The following is a 15,357-nucleotide window of genomic DNA, read 5'->3' as shown; positions in this document are numbered from 1 at the left end:
TTTTTTTTTTTTTAAAAACTTTTTTCTTAATTGTGAAGAATAAAATAACAAAGAGGAGAGAGCAAGAGGGAACGGAATTGAGAAAGAAAGAAAGAGAAAGGGAGAAAGGGGATAAGAGGAACTATACACAAAATATATTAACACATATTTTAACATTTCTATTATAATATTAACATATTTATTAAATTTGTTAGATCATTTTAATATCTTTTATTTATTTATTTTGATCTTTTGTCTTATTCATGAATTTTATTTTGTTTGGTGAATGGAGATTCAATTTTTTTGATAACCTTTTGTCTTGTTCATGAATAGAGATTAATTGTAAGGTCATGGACTTAGTGGTAAGTTAATATTTGGAAACTCTCCATTTTCTCTAGTTTAATGGTCATTATTTTTTTGTGTAATTTGTAAGGTCCTAGTGGCCTGTAAATTGTTCCTTTCATCAATTCTTTTCTACACCAACTATAATTTTACATTTGAGAGATTACTAGCCAAAGATGGGTATTTTTCTTGGTGGAGCTTTGGGTTTACCATCTTGTGCAGAGTTGACCTGAATCATACGACAAGTGATCGGACTGTTGTATTCTGGAGGAGACAAGTCATAGTTTAGTGATTGTTGCATCGGTATTTGGGTTCTTCTTATCGCAGTGAGCTTGATCTCCTTAAAGAAAACGAGATATTCATGTCTCAGCCTGATCTATTTATATCTCATTTTCTTTGCATTATTTATCAATAAAATATAATTCTTCTGGTATTTTCACTAATAATTTTAAGGAGATCAAACATGGAACAAATACCAGAAAAAACCAATAATGGAATTGGAGATCTCAACAAGCCTTTCAAGTTCAAGGGAGTTCATTTTAATAGGTGGAAAGGAAAAGTTCTTTTTTACCTCAGCCTTTTGAAAGTTGCTTATATTTTTACCGAAAAGAACCCAAACAAAATCTCAACCAAGGAGATGAATGATGAAGCCTACGAGGCATATAAAGCAAAAGTGGCTTCCTACAATATAGATAAGTATAAATGTCATTTTTATCTCTTAAATTGCCTTGCTGATTAATTTTATTATTACTATGACACCACTTACACTTTGTCTTCAATTAATTTTTGACATGTTTGCTTGTGTCATATTAACAGTAAATATGTGGCAATCATGAGTAGTTTAGGATTAATTCTTAATGTGGTAAAAAAATTTGAGAAATGTAAAGTTTGCAGTAAAACAAAATTACTAAGAGGCCTTATAAAAGTGTTGAGAAAAATACCAAATTGCTATAATTATTTCATACTGATTTGTGTGAGTTTGAAGGAATTTTAACTCGTGGTGGTAACCGATATTTTATCACTTTTATTGATGATTTTTCAAAATATACAAACGTATATTTATTAAAAAAATAAAAATAATGCTTTTGAGAAATTTAAAGAATTCCTTCTTGAAGTGAAAAATCAATTCGGTAAAAAAATTAAGAGAATTAGAAGCGATAGAGACTGGGAGTATCAATATCTTAGATTCAACTCTTTTGTTCAGTCATTGAGAATTATTCATGAGACTACTCCACCATATTCACCTTCATCTAATGTCGTAACTGAAAGAAAAAATAAAATGTTAATTGACTTGACGAATGCTATGCTTATTGATTCAGCTCAAATCTTTGGGGCGAGGCTATTTTGATAGCTTGCCATGTGATAAATAGAGTGTCACACAAAAAAACTAAAATTGTACCTTTTGAGTTGTGGCGGGGGCATAAACCAAATCTAGGTTATTTGAGGGTTTGTGATTGTTTAGCTTTTGTGAAGCTTGCAGATCATAAACGACCTAAATTAGGTGAACGAACTACCACTTATGCTTTTTTTGGGTATGCATTGCATAGTACAGTTTATAGATTTTTTGATATGAAAAATAATATTATTTTTGAATTAGGTGATGCTATTTTTCATGAAAATAAATTTCCTTTCAAATTTAAAAATAGTAGGGGTCAAGTAATTTTTGAGAATATTTTATCCATGCCTAACTCTTCTATTACATCTCAAGTTTTTCAAGAACAATAAAATTCTCAAATCTAACCAAGGAGGAGTAAATGAGCTAGAGTTGGAAAATATTTTGGCCTTGACTATTAACTTTACAATGTGAAAGAAACTCTTTTTACGGTGCAAGAAGCTTTATTATTACCTGATACTATTTTCTGAAGAGAGGTTGTAAATGATGAGATAGATTTACTACTTTCAAATAAAATATGGAAGCTAGTGGATGTACCTCCAGGTTGTAAAACTATTGGGTGTAAATGGGTCCTTCATAAAAAATTTAAACCGAATGAAACTATAAATAAATATAAAGTGAGACTTGTCGCTAAAGGTTTTAAACAACAAGTTAATCTAGATTTCTTTGATACTTTTTTTTCGGTTATTAGAGTTACATCCATTAGACTGTTGATAGTAGTGGCTGCAATTCATAATTTAAAAATTCATCAAATGGATGTGAAAACAACATTTTTAAATGAAGATCTAGATAAGGAGATTTACACGGACCAGCCCGAGGGCTTTGTGGAGCCTAGCCAAGAAGGCAAGGTATGTAAGCTAACTAAATCCCTTTATGGTTTAAAACAAGCTCCTAAACAGTGACATGAGAAATTTGATTCCTACATTCTTGAGAATGGCTATAAGACTAATGGATGTGATAAGTGCATATATTATAAAACTTGTGAGAATGCACATATGATTATTAGCTTATATGTAGATGATCTACTTATCTTTGGTCCTAATTTGCATATTATAAATGAGACTAAAAATATACTTAATAGCTACTTTGATATGAAAAATCTTGGTGAAACCAATTTTATTTTGGGAATTAAAATTACCAAGACTAAGGATGGTATTTTTCTTAATCAATCGCATTATGTTAAATTTTTTTTATGGAAATATAATTTTTTAAACTATAAACATGTTGCTACTTCTTTTGATGCAAACTTACATTTATCTGTTGTAACAAATGAAAAAGAAGTGATTAATCAAAAGGAATATGCTAGCATGATTGGTAGTTTGAGATATGCTATTGACTGTACTAGACCTGATATTGCATATGCTGATGGAGTACTTAACAGATTTACTAGCAGGCCAAGTCGAGATCATTGGCTAGCCATGGGAATAATTATGAGATATTTATCTAGTATCAAAAATTATTGTTTGTTTTATAACAAGTATCCTACGGTAGTTGAGGGACATAATGATGCCGATTTGAACACTTTGTCAAGTGATTTTTTCTCTACCTCGGGTTTTATTTGTACCTTGGGTGGTGGTGCTATATGTTGGAAATCTAAAAAACAGACTATAATTGCTAATTCTACAATGGAAGCTGAGTTTATAACGTTAGCTTCAGCATGTAAGGTAGCGAATTGGTTGAAAGATTTGTTACATGAAATCCCTTTTTGGAGAAAATCAATTCCTTATATGTTAATTCGTTGTGATAGCACTGCTGCTATTAGTAGAGTGAATAACCATTTTTATAATGGTAAATCCAGACCTATTCAAAGGAAACACAATAATGTGAGATCCTATTTGAGTAATGACATCATAATTGTGAATTATGTAAAATCTTGTGATAATCTTGCGGATCCGTTAACCAAGGCCTTAGTAAGAGATATGGTCTGGAATACATCGAGGGGGATGGGTTTGAAACCTATAAAATCAAAAACCATATATGAGGACACCCAACGTGGGGACCAAAGATCCTATAACTAGGTTCAATGGGAAGAACGAATCATATGGTGGTTGTAAAAAATACACTCTTTAATATTTCGTTGTTCATCCCTATGATGTAAGTGCATTTGTCCTGTAATATTAGAGGATTGAGTTTTTATACTCTTAATGAAATTCTGTAGCTTTTGTTAAGTGAGATGTGTAGATTGCATGAACATCCTTGACAGATTTCACCTATGTGACCATGGAAGTGGGACCATTTTCTATGAAAATAAGGTTTATTCTCAAATATGCTCATGAAAACTGGGATAGGCACGAGGCCATAATGTGCTGGCTATTAAAAGCTCATGTCAATACGGATTATTATGTGTGGGCAATAATACTTTCTTTCCCCTAAGTAGTTATAATTCAAGTCTGAGACCATTACTGACTTTAGAGTAGAGGTTGTTATTTCACTAATGACGGTTGAATGCAGAGCATACCTTCTTGATGCATATTGGTCTATCTTTATTTGGTAGTCTCTCTTGTCCTTGTTGATATTAAAATGAGTGGCGGATTCTTGGACCATTTTAATATCTTTTATATATATATATATATATATATTTTTTTTTTTTTTTTTTTGACCTTTTATCTTGTTCATGAATCTTATTTTGTTTGGTGAATGGAGATTCATTTTTTTTGGTGACCTTTTGTCTTATTCATGAATAGAGATTAATTGGAAGGTCATGGGCTTGGTGGTGAGTAAATATTTGCAGACTCTTCCTTTTCTTTAGTTTAATGGTCATTATTTTTTTATGTAATTTGTAAGATCCTAATGGCCTGTAAATTGTACCTCTCATCAACTCTTTTTTATACCAACCATAATTTTACATTTGAGAGATTACCAGCCAAAGAAATGTGTTTTTCTTAGTGGAGTTTTGGGTTCACCATCTTATGCAGAGTTGGTCTGAACCATACAACAAGTGGTCAGGCTGTTGTTGTTGGAACAATCTTATGTGTAAAATAAATAACTTGAAACCAAATCAAACAAATAAAAATGAATTATTTACAAAATTTATTTATCGAAATGAATAAGTACAAAAAAGATCAAGTCAAGTATGTGACAATCTATCCTTAAGACAGATTCGCATCGCTTCGATGCTTACGGATAAACGGCATCTATCTCCCAAGATACAATGATCTACACAGATTGCAGTAGCACTCCAAACAATCTATATGGCGAACTTAGACCTCTATGTTTCTCAGAATTTTCCTAACAATAATATGAAGAATATATCTATGCAAGAGAGCACAAAGAAGAGAAGAAGAGAATTTTCAGAATTAAAAATCTGCTGGAAGAGGATCTGTTTTTATAAGCAATTAGGTGCCTTTTCAGAATGGCTGAACTGGTATTTTTTCAAAATGAATAGATCTAATTTCGAATTGAATAGCTACATAAAACTGTTTGAAAACAGTTTTGAATTTGTCTGGGAAGAAACTGAATCTGTCCGATGCAACATGTTGAAAAGCTGTTTGAACGACAGAAAATTTAAATTTAGCACAACATTTGAATTAATTTTGTTTATATAAAAATAATTTTCCCGCAAGAATTTTTTGGAAAAAATTAATATTAGGACTAACTCGACCCACACCTGCGCTTGGCTCAGTCGAATGGCGGCGTACGCTTGTGGTGGTTTGAGCCAATGCCCATTTTGTCCAAAACTCCTCCCTTCTACAAACTTGGCCAACCCAAGTATTGCCACCTAAAACTTATATACACACATAAGTTCTCTTAAGTTTTCAATGTGAGACTATTATTTCAAGGAAACCCACATAATTGTCCATTCCACGAACCCAAAAATGACGTCAAGTTCCTATTCACTTATAAATGGTTTTGACGAATCGCTTGCACTGTGTGACTCGTCACGCGGCAAGGAACACATCACCTCTTTGGACCCACCCCAAAAGACATGTAAGACCCACTCAAATTTGGGCCAAAATAAGTCTATAAAAAATCATAATTCCAACAGTTGTATCCTAGAGGAGACAACTGATAACTTAGTGACTGCTGCATCGGTATTTGAGTTCTTCCTATTGCAGTGGGCTTGATCTCCTTAAAGAAAACGAGATATCCGTGTTTCAGCCTGATCTATTTGTATCTCATTTTCTTTATTTTATTATTAATAAAATATAATTCTTTTAGTATTTTTACTAACAAAATTAAACAAACCTTAACACAAAATTAAACTCCATTTTTACTATTTTTTACCAATTAACACACATAATGCTAACACGTTCTGCATCGGAGATACTCTTATAGCATCCATGGTGGTGCATTTATGTGTGTTTTTGTGTAACAAGGTAGTAGAGTTTGTTAGTTAAAGAGCAAAAAAAATACTCCAATTTTATCTTTTTATTTTTTAGTCACATTATCTTTTTATTTTTTTACACATTTTTTCATAAAAAAAATAAATAAACTTATTTAAATCATCTTTTGGTAAATGGTTCAGATGTTGTTTTCTTTTTAATGGTGAATACTTCACACAATTGGAGATATTGCTGTACGGGCTGCGTAGCGGTGCCTGTTGTATGAAGAAATGGGTCTATTTTGGGACACATTTTGATAATCTGAACTGTTCACATTTTAAAATACATTAAGTAAAATATATTTACAAAAAATTAAGTTAATCGGATATAATTTACCTATTCATCTGCTCACATTTATATCTATAAAAATAAATAATAATTGTGATTTAAAATATTAAAATAAATACAGATATTAGTGGATGAATAAGTAAATAATATCTAATTAATTTAAGTTTTTACAATTATATTTTACTTAATATATTTTAAGAATGAACAATCCAAATTATTAAAATGAATCCATGTTGTTACACAGCAATCGTTGCTCACGGAGCAGCATTCCCACTTCCCTTCACAAACATCTGACATGGGGGGGGGGGGGACAATCGTACTTTTTTGTATGATTCCACCCTTTTATTTTCTTTACACGTGCGCATCTATCTATACACACTCATGTCGATCCAGTGCATGCACGGGACAATCGTACTTTTTTTTTTTTTTTGGGTATGATTCCACCATTTTATTTTCTTTACATGTACGCATCTAAACACACTATAAATTTTAGATATTTTTGCAATAACCATATAATATGATCACTAAATTAATCAAACCTTAAAACATAAACAACAATGTTAGGTACTTCAAAATTTTGTGGCTCAAATCACTCAAAACGACGTCGTTTTGAGTGTAAAAGAGTAAAAAACGATGTCATTTTAACAGATTTGAATCATTTGAGTCACAAAATTTTGAACTACCAAACATTTTCCAAACACAAAATTATACTACGGTACTAATACACATAATTTTAATAGGGGAAATAACCGTATAGTGATATAGTAAAAAAAAAATTAGAAAATCATAAAAAAATATATCATTTTAATTATTAAAGTGTATAAATTTTATCATTGATTTGTAATTTATTTATTTTAAATCCATTGGCAAGTAATTCTCCCATTTTAATATCTCCATTAAAATTAATTTTAAAAAGTTACTTTGACAATACCATATTTTAGTATTTTTTTTTAAAAAAAAATACTAAAAAAATTTATCATTTTTCCTATTTTTTTAAAACAATCACTAAAAACATAACAATTCCTGAAAAAACATATTTATTTTGGGCAGAGAGTTCCACCACTTGGGTAGAACTTAGGGGCTCACCTCCTATGTACAATCAAGGCCGGCAACCTTGACTATGGACCATACTATATGCAACTTTTAGTTTTATTTGTTCTAAAATTAGAGCACACTTTTAGTAAAAAAGAGAATTGAGAGAAACATCTTACAAGTGAAGTGTTCTGTGGGATAATAAATAGAAAAAAGTTCTTTCCAAATGATTTTTTACGCTCAAATATACATTATGAAAAAGACCTCAAACTCTTTGAACATAATAAAAAATTATAATGCGGTTTTATTTTTCTTTTAGAAGGCTCACTTTAGAAAAGGCCTTCACACAATCAAAAAAAAAAAAAACAAAAACATTCTATTTTTTTTAAAAGTTCACACTAAACTAAAAAGGGCCTTCATGAATTCTGAAAGGTATCCAAAAGCTGGAAATAATTCCAAAATTTTAGTATAAAGAATTGAAAACAAAAATAGATTTACATAATAAATTACAATATAAAATAAGGACAGATAATAAATTTAACAAAAAAGGCTTCTCATTGACATTTGACCAGTTTAATGTAACTTCTTGCAATAATCAAAAATAGAAATTAAAAAGCATCTCTCCCTCATTTTTCCAATAATAAGTTTTTTAAATTTATTTAAACAGAAATTATAAGTCATAAATTATATCAAACACTCTTATATAGATTTTCAAAATTAATATATATCTATAGGTTTTGCTCAGGATTAAGCTGGACTTCATCCATTGGAAAAAAAAATTTTTTTTTTAATGAAAAAAATAAAGAAAGAATGGAATTGTCATGTTATTGATTCCACGAGGCTACTTTCAACTTTCAAGCCCCTTAATGCTTTAAGGCACCTGTAAGAATAAAATACAATAATAATAAGATTCCATTTCAATCTCCAATAAACATATAAATAAAAACTCAACTTTCGGCTGCTTCGGCTTTTTTAAAATGAACCCATCTTGCCTCCAATTCAGTTTTTGCACTGGAGGGTCCAGTTTTTACCTTTGTGGGCACACTTTGAATCCGTTTCGGTGCGAATTATAACAACTATTGTATAGATCATTCATGGAAAAAAAAAAATTAATCAGATATTGAAAACTAATTCATTACATTGCATTTCTCTTTAATAAAAAATGGACTGCTAAATACGATTTCAGAAATATTGTCAATTTTTTTATACAAATATAAATTGATCATGCAGTTATCAATGACCAATCAGCTTGAATTTTTACATGAATAAACAGCTGGACAAGATTTATAATTTAAATGGCTTAGATCACCAAGATAGACTTCGAGTGGTCCACAACTAGAGAAACCGGACCCTCCAGTCCAAAAACAGGGAGGTGGGTTCTTCTAGATCTCCTCCACAAAGGCACAAGTCCTCACGGCACCTTCCTCCTCCTTTCCTTTTTTCTGTCTTTTTATTTGGAGCACAGATCTCAAGTCTCACCTGTTGAATCTTACATCATAGGTCTTACATCATCATAATGTGCAAAATTGTTCTATAAAATCAATCTCGCCAAAGAGGACAGGCATTCATTGAAACAACCAAAATACAATCCTAGAAAACAAAGTTTGAACCATGTTTTCTTCTTTACCAAACATGCCTTCAACAACCTCAGTTTTATCAACATACACCACTTTCACTGCCTCAGCAATGCTGGTCAGGTCTGTGCTCAATGAAGTCCAGTCCATTACTTGCCAGCTTATACCAAAGCAACTCCAAGAGAAAATCATATCCAAACTAGGAGGCCTTATAGGCTACTCTTCATCCCAAATGACTCTCTACATTGATGAGTCCAACAATGGGCAGCCAATCAATCAAATGTTCGAGGCATCGGAGATCTATTTGCGTGCGAAAATCAGCCCTTCGGTTGAACGGTTGAGGGTATTCAAAGCACCGGGACAGAAGCACATCTGTGTCACAATCAAGCCAGGGGAACAGATTGTGGATACATTCCAAGATATCCAACTCACTTGGCAATTGAAATGTACCAAGTCCCAAAAGACAGGTCCTGATTATGACTCTGATGACGACGAGGACTTCATCCATTCTGAGCGAAGATCATTTGAGCTCAGCTTCCACAAGAAATACAGGGAAATAGTACTGAGCTCTTACTTGCCATATGTATTGGAGAGGTCAAAAGCCATGAAAGAAGAAAACAAGGTAATGAAGCTCCACTCATACGGGGGATCATGTAGTTCAATCAATCTAGATCATCCATCCACTTTTGACACATTGGCAATGGATCCAACACTCAAGAAGGACGTGATGGATGACTTGGACAGGTTTGTGAAGCGAAAAGACTTCTACAGGAGAGTTGGGAAGGCATGGAAACGTGGGTACTTGTTGTACGGGCCACCAGGCACTGGCAAGTCCAGCTTGATTGCTGCCATGGCTAACTATCTCAAGTTCCACATCTACGATGTGGAGCTCACAAGGCTCCGGTGCAATTCAGATCTTAGGAACCTTCTAGTCTCTACTGCAAATCGATCGATTCTGGTGATTGAGGACATTGATTGCAGCAGAAACTTTCAGAACCGACAAGCTGGAGGAAACAACGATGGTGACAAGCAAGTGAGTATTTAGGTTTACTCTCCATTGCATTACATTACCTGCAATAATTTAATGGATGAAGCAAAACTTTAATGTGATGCAAGAAAAAACAAAACTAACTACATTTTGCTCCCAGAAACACCCTATATTTGTTGAACCAAGCAAAACTTACAATGGCTGTCTTAGCTAGTAGCATAGACTATGAGGGGAGGGTGTGGGTGGAACAGAGGATGAGGGCTTTCCACTAACCTAACTTCAAGTCTCTCTGCCCAAGCTTAAAAAATACCAATTTTTTATTTTTATTTTTTTCGCATACACTAGCTTCTTACTTTCTCTTTCTTATTGACAGTTGACACTATCTGGGCTACTAAATTTTATGGATGGACTCTGGTCAAGTTGTGGTGATGAGAAGATAATCATATTTACAACCAATCACAAAGACAGACTAGACCCTGCATTGCTGAGACCGGGTCGCATGGACATGCACATCCACATGTCCTACTGCACTCCTTTTGGGTTTAAGATCCTTGCTTCTAATTACCTTGGCATAAAGAATCACTCTATGTTTACTGAAATCGAGAAGCTCGTGACGGAGGTGGAGGTTACCCCTGCAGAGATTGCAGAAGAACTCATGAGAAGTGAAGAAACAGACAAAGCCCTTGGAAGGCTCGTCAAGTTCCTAAACGTGAAGAAAACAAAACATGATAAAGCCAATGCTGAAGGAGAACAAGAAGTCGGCGAAATAGAAAAAGAAGTCAGTGAACAAGCAAAAGACAGTCCAGGAAACAAAGTAGCTGAAAATAAAGCGAGGAAAAATAAGGGAAAAGCAAAAAAGGGAAGAAACAGAAGATGAGGGCTTCCAGAACATGTGAGCATTGTATTTACCTATGCAAGCCAAATAATATTTTATGTAATAATTACAGGCACTGATAATTAGTATAAGTTTGATTAGTGAAGTGAACGATTACATAGTAGAAGAAGCAGAGAGACCTCTGTTGAGAAGAGTAAGTAAACAGCCTGACAAAATGAATGTCTAATATAAAAGTTGGGTAATCGTTTAAACCTGCTGGTTGACAGCCTACTGTGCAAGTTGTTGATACTATAAGAGAATACGAGGCTGATTATAAGACTGACTACAGATCGTTGTAATGTATTCTGCAGAAAATTGCAAGACTTCATTAGCACTATTTCAATCCACAGCCGCCAACGGTGAGTCAGAAAAATGTAGAAAAAATGAAAAGGAAACATTTAGTTACTACTTAATACATGGCCAAAGAAATTTAGTTCAAGGTGCTCCAATGAGGATGCGGTTCAAATTTTGCATCAAGTATCATCATTGAAATTTCAAAATTTACCTAGTCGTAATTCATGCCTTGATGACAAATTATGAGAATGACGGGGAAAAAAACAACACATAAAGTAGTATCTACATTATAATACCTTATGCAAAACATACACATCACAAATGAATAGAGAAGATGATTATAACAATGAACACAATGCAATTTTTGTGGCAGCTCAATGCAATATTGTTGAGAAACAAAAAGCTAAACATATTTTCCAAAATATCAAAGTAAAGCCGAACTTAAAATATTCTTCACGAGCAATCATCCTTCTTATTAACATGTGGTGTCTTGGTGTAGATGGGTTGAGTTTTGAGATGCTTTTACATGTGAAAACATAAATGAACATTGTTATTCAAGCTCAAAAAGTAGACCCACTTTACAAACTCAATGATGTGCCAATAAATTAGATATCTATGGCAACACTCTCACTCATATCTTCTCTAATTATTACCCAATCATCTCACTTACACATCATTACATCTAGAAAGTGAGTCTAAAAAGTGAACAAGTATATCATTTTCCAAACATAAATAAAAGAAAGGTCCAGGTATTACAACTTCAAATATGGAGCATTTGAAGCGCTCTTCAATGCATCATAGTGTCTGTAACCATGATAAAGAACACGAATTGGGTTTTTCTTTCCGTACTCTTCACCATTATCGGCTATGATTTTCAGACAACAAGACCTTTTATCTCACATGTAAACTGTGATAGCAACCCTATAAACAGAGAAAAATGTTAATGTGGAAAAGGCTTTGCAATGCATCTATGAACAGGCTTCACAAAGAAAGTTTGAGAGAGTACTCGTATGGGCAGTTTGAGAGAGTACTCATCATATTTTTCTTAAAAAATGGATGGTTATCTTCAAAACAATACTTGTCATCTATTTTTTCTAAAAGCAAATTTGTTGAAATTATGTACCTATAATTATAATATCAATCTCATTTTTCATAGATGATCTACGCATATAGATCTACAAAATGAACTATTTAAATCATTAGAGTGGGACCTGTGGTGGGATTCATAGGCCCAACTGGACAGAACCAAACTTCTCTCCGGTTCCTAGAAAAATACCAGACCACATAAGACATGAACAGGTCAGTCAAGAAGTCAACCAAGACAGCTTAGTCAGCTGGGGATTTTTTTTAATTTTTTAACCTCAGGGTGGGCTAGCATGCTTGACCTTGTCATCCTCAGCTTCCTCAGCAATTTAATTGACTTGCCTTGTTACCAAATTTCGAACAGCTTCCAATGGAAGCTCAGAGTCCTGCAAATTTCTCCTATAAAATCCATCTCCCCAAAATGGACAGGATTCAAGCAAGCCAAATACAATCCTCAAAAAAAAGTTCGAACGATGTTTTCTCAATCAAACATGCCTTCAACAACATCAGTTTTATCAACATACACCACTTTCACTGCCTCGGCAATGCTGGTCCGGTCTGTCATCAATGAAGTCCAGGCCATGACCAAGCAGCTTATACCACAGCAGCTCCATGACAAAATCTTATCCAAAATGGGAGGCCTCTTGGGAAACTTTTCATCCCAAACGATTCTCGTCATTGATGAGACCAATGGGCTCTCCATCAATGAAATGTTCGAGGCATCTGAGATCTATTTGCGCCTAAAAATCAGCCCTTCAGTTGAACGGCTTAAGGTGTCCAAAGCGCCAGGAGAGAAGGACCTCTGTGTCAGCATCAACCAAGGGGAAAAGATTATGGATTCATTTGAAGGTGTCCAACTCACTTGGCAAATGATATGTATTGAGACACAAAAGGCAAGCACTGACTATGCAGGTGGCTTTGAAACAGAAATTGTGGCACGTAGATCAATTGAGCTCAGCTTCCACAAGAAATACAGGGAAATGGTACTGAGCTCTTACTTGCCATACGTATTGGAGAGGTCAAAAGCAATAAAAGAAGAAAACAAGGTAGTGAAGCTGAACTCATATTATGGAGCATGGAGTTCAATCAATCTAAACCATCCCTCCACTTTTGACACATTGGCAATGGATCTTACACTGAAGAAGGAGGTGATAGATGACTTGGACAGATTTGTGAAGAGAAGACACTTCTACAGAAGAGTTGGCAAGGCTTGGAAACGTGGGTACTTGTTGTACGGGCCCCCAGGCACGGGCAAGTCCAGCTTGATTGCTGCCATGGCTAACTATTTGAAGTTCCATATATATGATTTGGAGCTCACAAGCCTCAGAAGCGACGCAGAGCTTAGGAGACATCTAATCTCTACTGCAAATCAATCAATTTTGGTGATTGAGGATATTGATTGCAGCAGCAACTTTCAGAACCGACAAGCTGGAGGATACAACAATAGTGACAGTCAGGTGAGTCTGAAGGTCTACTCTCCAAGAAACACCCATAGTTCTTCAACCTGCTACAACGGCTGCCTTAGCTAGTATGATGTATAAGAGGGGGCACAGTTCCCCAAAATCCATGCCCCCAATCCCAATGCACCCCTAGCCATATGACTGTGTCTTGAAATTCCCGTGTTTTCGTGACTCCAGTGGTCAGAGGATCCCCGGCCATTGGAGGACTTACCATAAACCTAACTTCAAGTCTCTGCCCAAACTTAAAACTTCTTATTTTTATAACTTATAAATGTTTCACTTTCTTCTTGACAGGTGACACTATCTGGGCTACTTAATTTTATTGATGGGCTTTGGTCAAGTTGTGGTGATGAGAAGATAATCATATTTACAACCAATCACAAAGATAGACTAGACCCTGCATTGCTGAGACCCGGTCGCATGGACATGCACATCCACATGTCTTATTGCACTCCTTGTGGGTTTAAGATTCTTGCTTCTAACTACCTTAGCATAAACAATCACTCCATGTTTTCTGAAATCGAGAAACTCGTGACAGAGGTGGAGGTAACCCCTGCAGAGATTGCAGAAGAGCTCATGAAAAGTGATGAAGCAGACATAGCCCTTGGAGGTCTCATCAAGTTCCTACATAAGAAGAAAACAGAACATGATAAAGCCAATGCTGAAGAAGAAAAAGAAGACAGCGAAAATGGAGAAGAAGTCAGTGAACAAGCAAAAGAATGCCCAGGAAACAAACGAGCTGAAAATAAAACGAGGAAAACTAAGGGGAAGGCAAAAAAGGGAAGAATCAGAAGATGAGGGGATTCAAGAACATGTGAGCATTGTATTTGCCTATGCAAGCCAAATAATGTTTTATGTAATAATTGCAGGCTCTAATAATTAGTATAATCCTGATCAGTGAAGTAAATGATTCATAGTGGTAGAAGCAAAACCAAACAGGATCCATAGAGTTAATTTTCGTGTGAACACAGTTTATTTCTTTCCTGTTTGGTGCCTAACATGAACAATACAGACCAAACAAATTTGATGCTCATATAATTTTCTCTCCTAATTTCTTAAAACTCCAAACCAATATCAAGGACTCACAGATGTCGTCCAAAACTTCATAAAATTCCTAATATCAATGAAACCCCATTGCAATCAGCAAAACCACGAGTACCACACAAAAATCATAGATGGGATAAGGAAGTACCCCCACCATATTTCTCTCAGCTAGACATTCTGTGAAACACCTAAACTACAAAACCAAAATTACTCCTCCAGACATGAGAATTGGATATGTACCGCATACAATCATAGAGACGATAATAATAAAGTAAAGCACCAGATTCCTCTCAGCTAGACATTCTATCAAACACCAAAACAACAAATCCAAACAACTCCTTCAGGATTCAGAATTCGAACACCAAATTGAAAATGAGAAATTTTGAAATTTACCTAGTTGTTATTCATGCCTCGATGACAAATTACGAGAATGATGGAAGAAAAAGAAAAAAAAACACAGATAAAGTAGTATCTTCATTATAATACCTTATACAGAACAACACACCACAAATGAACAGAGAAGATGAATATAACAATTAACACAATGCAATTTTTGTGGCAGCTCAATGCAATATTTTTGAGAAGCAAAGAGCTAAACATATTTTCCAGATCATACAAGATTAGTAAAGGTGAAGTCATAAAAAACTATTGATCATACAAGATTAGTATGCGTTTTAATAGATG

General features: G+C 34.2%; 1 protein-coding gene across 1 annotated transcript; it reads left to right on the top strand.

The window, feature by feature from the left end:
- Positions 1-8,459: 8,459 nt before the first annotated feature.
- LOC114298717 (uncharacterized) lies at positions 8,460-14,651 on the top strand. The gene is made up of 4 exons (XM_082872571.1): positions 8,460-9,963; positions 10,292-10,793; positions 12,386-13,626; positions 13,924-14,651. The coding sequence occupies exons 1-4, from the start codon at positions 8,968-8,970 to the stop codon at positions 14,425-14,427; spliced, it is 3,243 nt and encodes a 1,080-aa protein (XP_082728697.1). The 5' UTR covers positions 8,460-8,967; the 3' UTR covers positions 14,428-14,651.
- The last annotated feature ends 706 nt before the right edge of the window (positions 14,652-15,357 follow it).

This window comes from Camellia sinensis, chromosome 5, assembly GCF_055761805.1.
Source record: "Camellia sinensis isolate YWXY chromosome 5, ASM5576180v1, whole genome shotgun sequence".
Lineage (NCBI taxonomy): Eukaryota > Viridiplantae > Streptophyta > Magnoliopsida > Ericales > Theaceae > Camellia > Camellia sinensis.
This window is presented reverse-complemented; position numbering and strand designations above follow the sequence as displayed.

What these genes read in the sequence shown, in the direction of transcription:
- LOC114298717 (XM_082872571.1), top strand. Translation starts at nt 8,968, where the DNA reads ATGTTTTCTTCTTTACCAAACATGCCTTCAACAACCTCAGTTTTATCA. An exon ending in AAAGGGAAGAAACAGAAGAT is followed by an intron (nt 10,794 to 12,385) that starts GAGGGCTTCCAG and finishes AGACATGAACAG; the next exon opens with GTCAGTCAAGAAGTCAACCA. An exon ending in ACAACAATAGTGACAGTCAG is followed by an intron (nt 13,627 to 13,923) that starts GTGAGTCTGAAG and finishes TCTTCTTGACAG; the next exon opens with GTGACACTATCTGGGCTACT.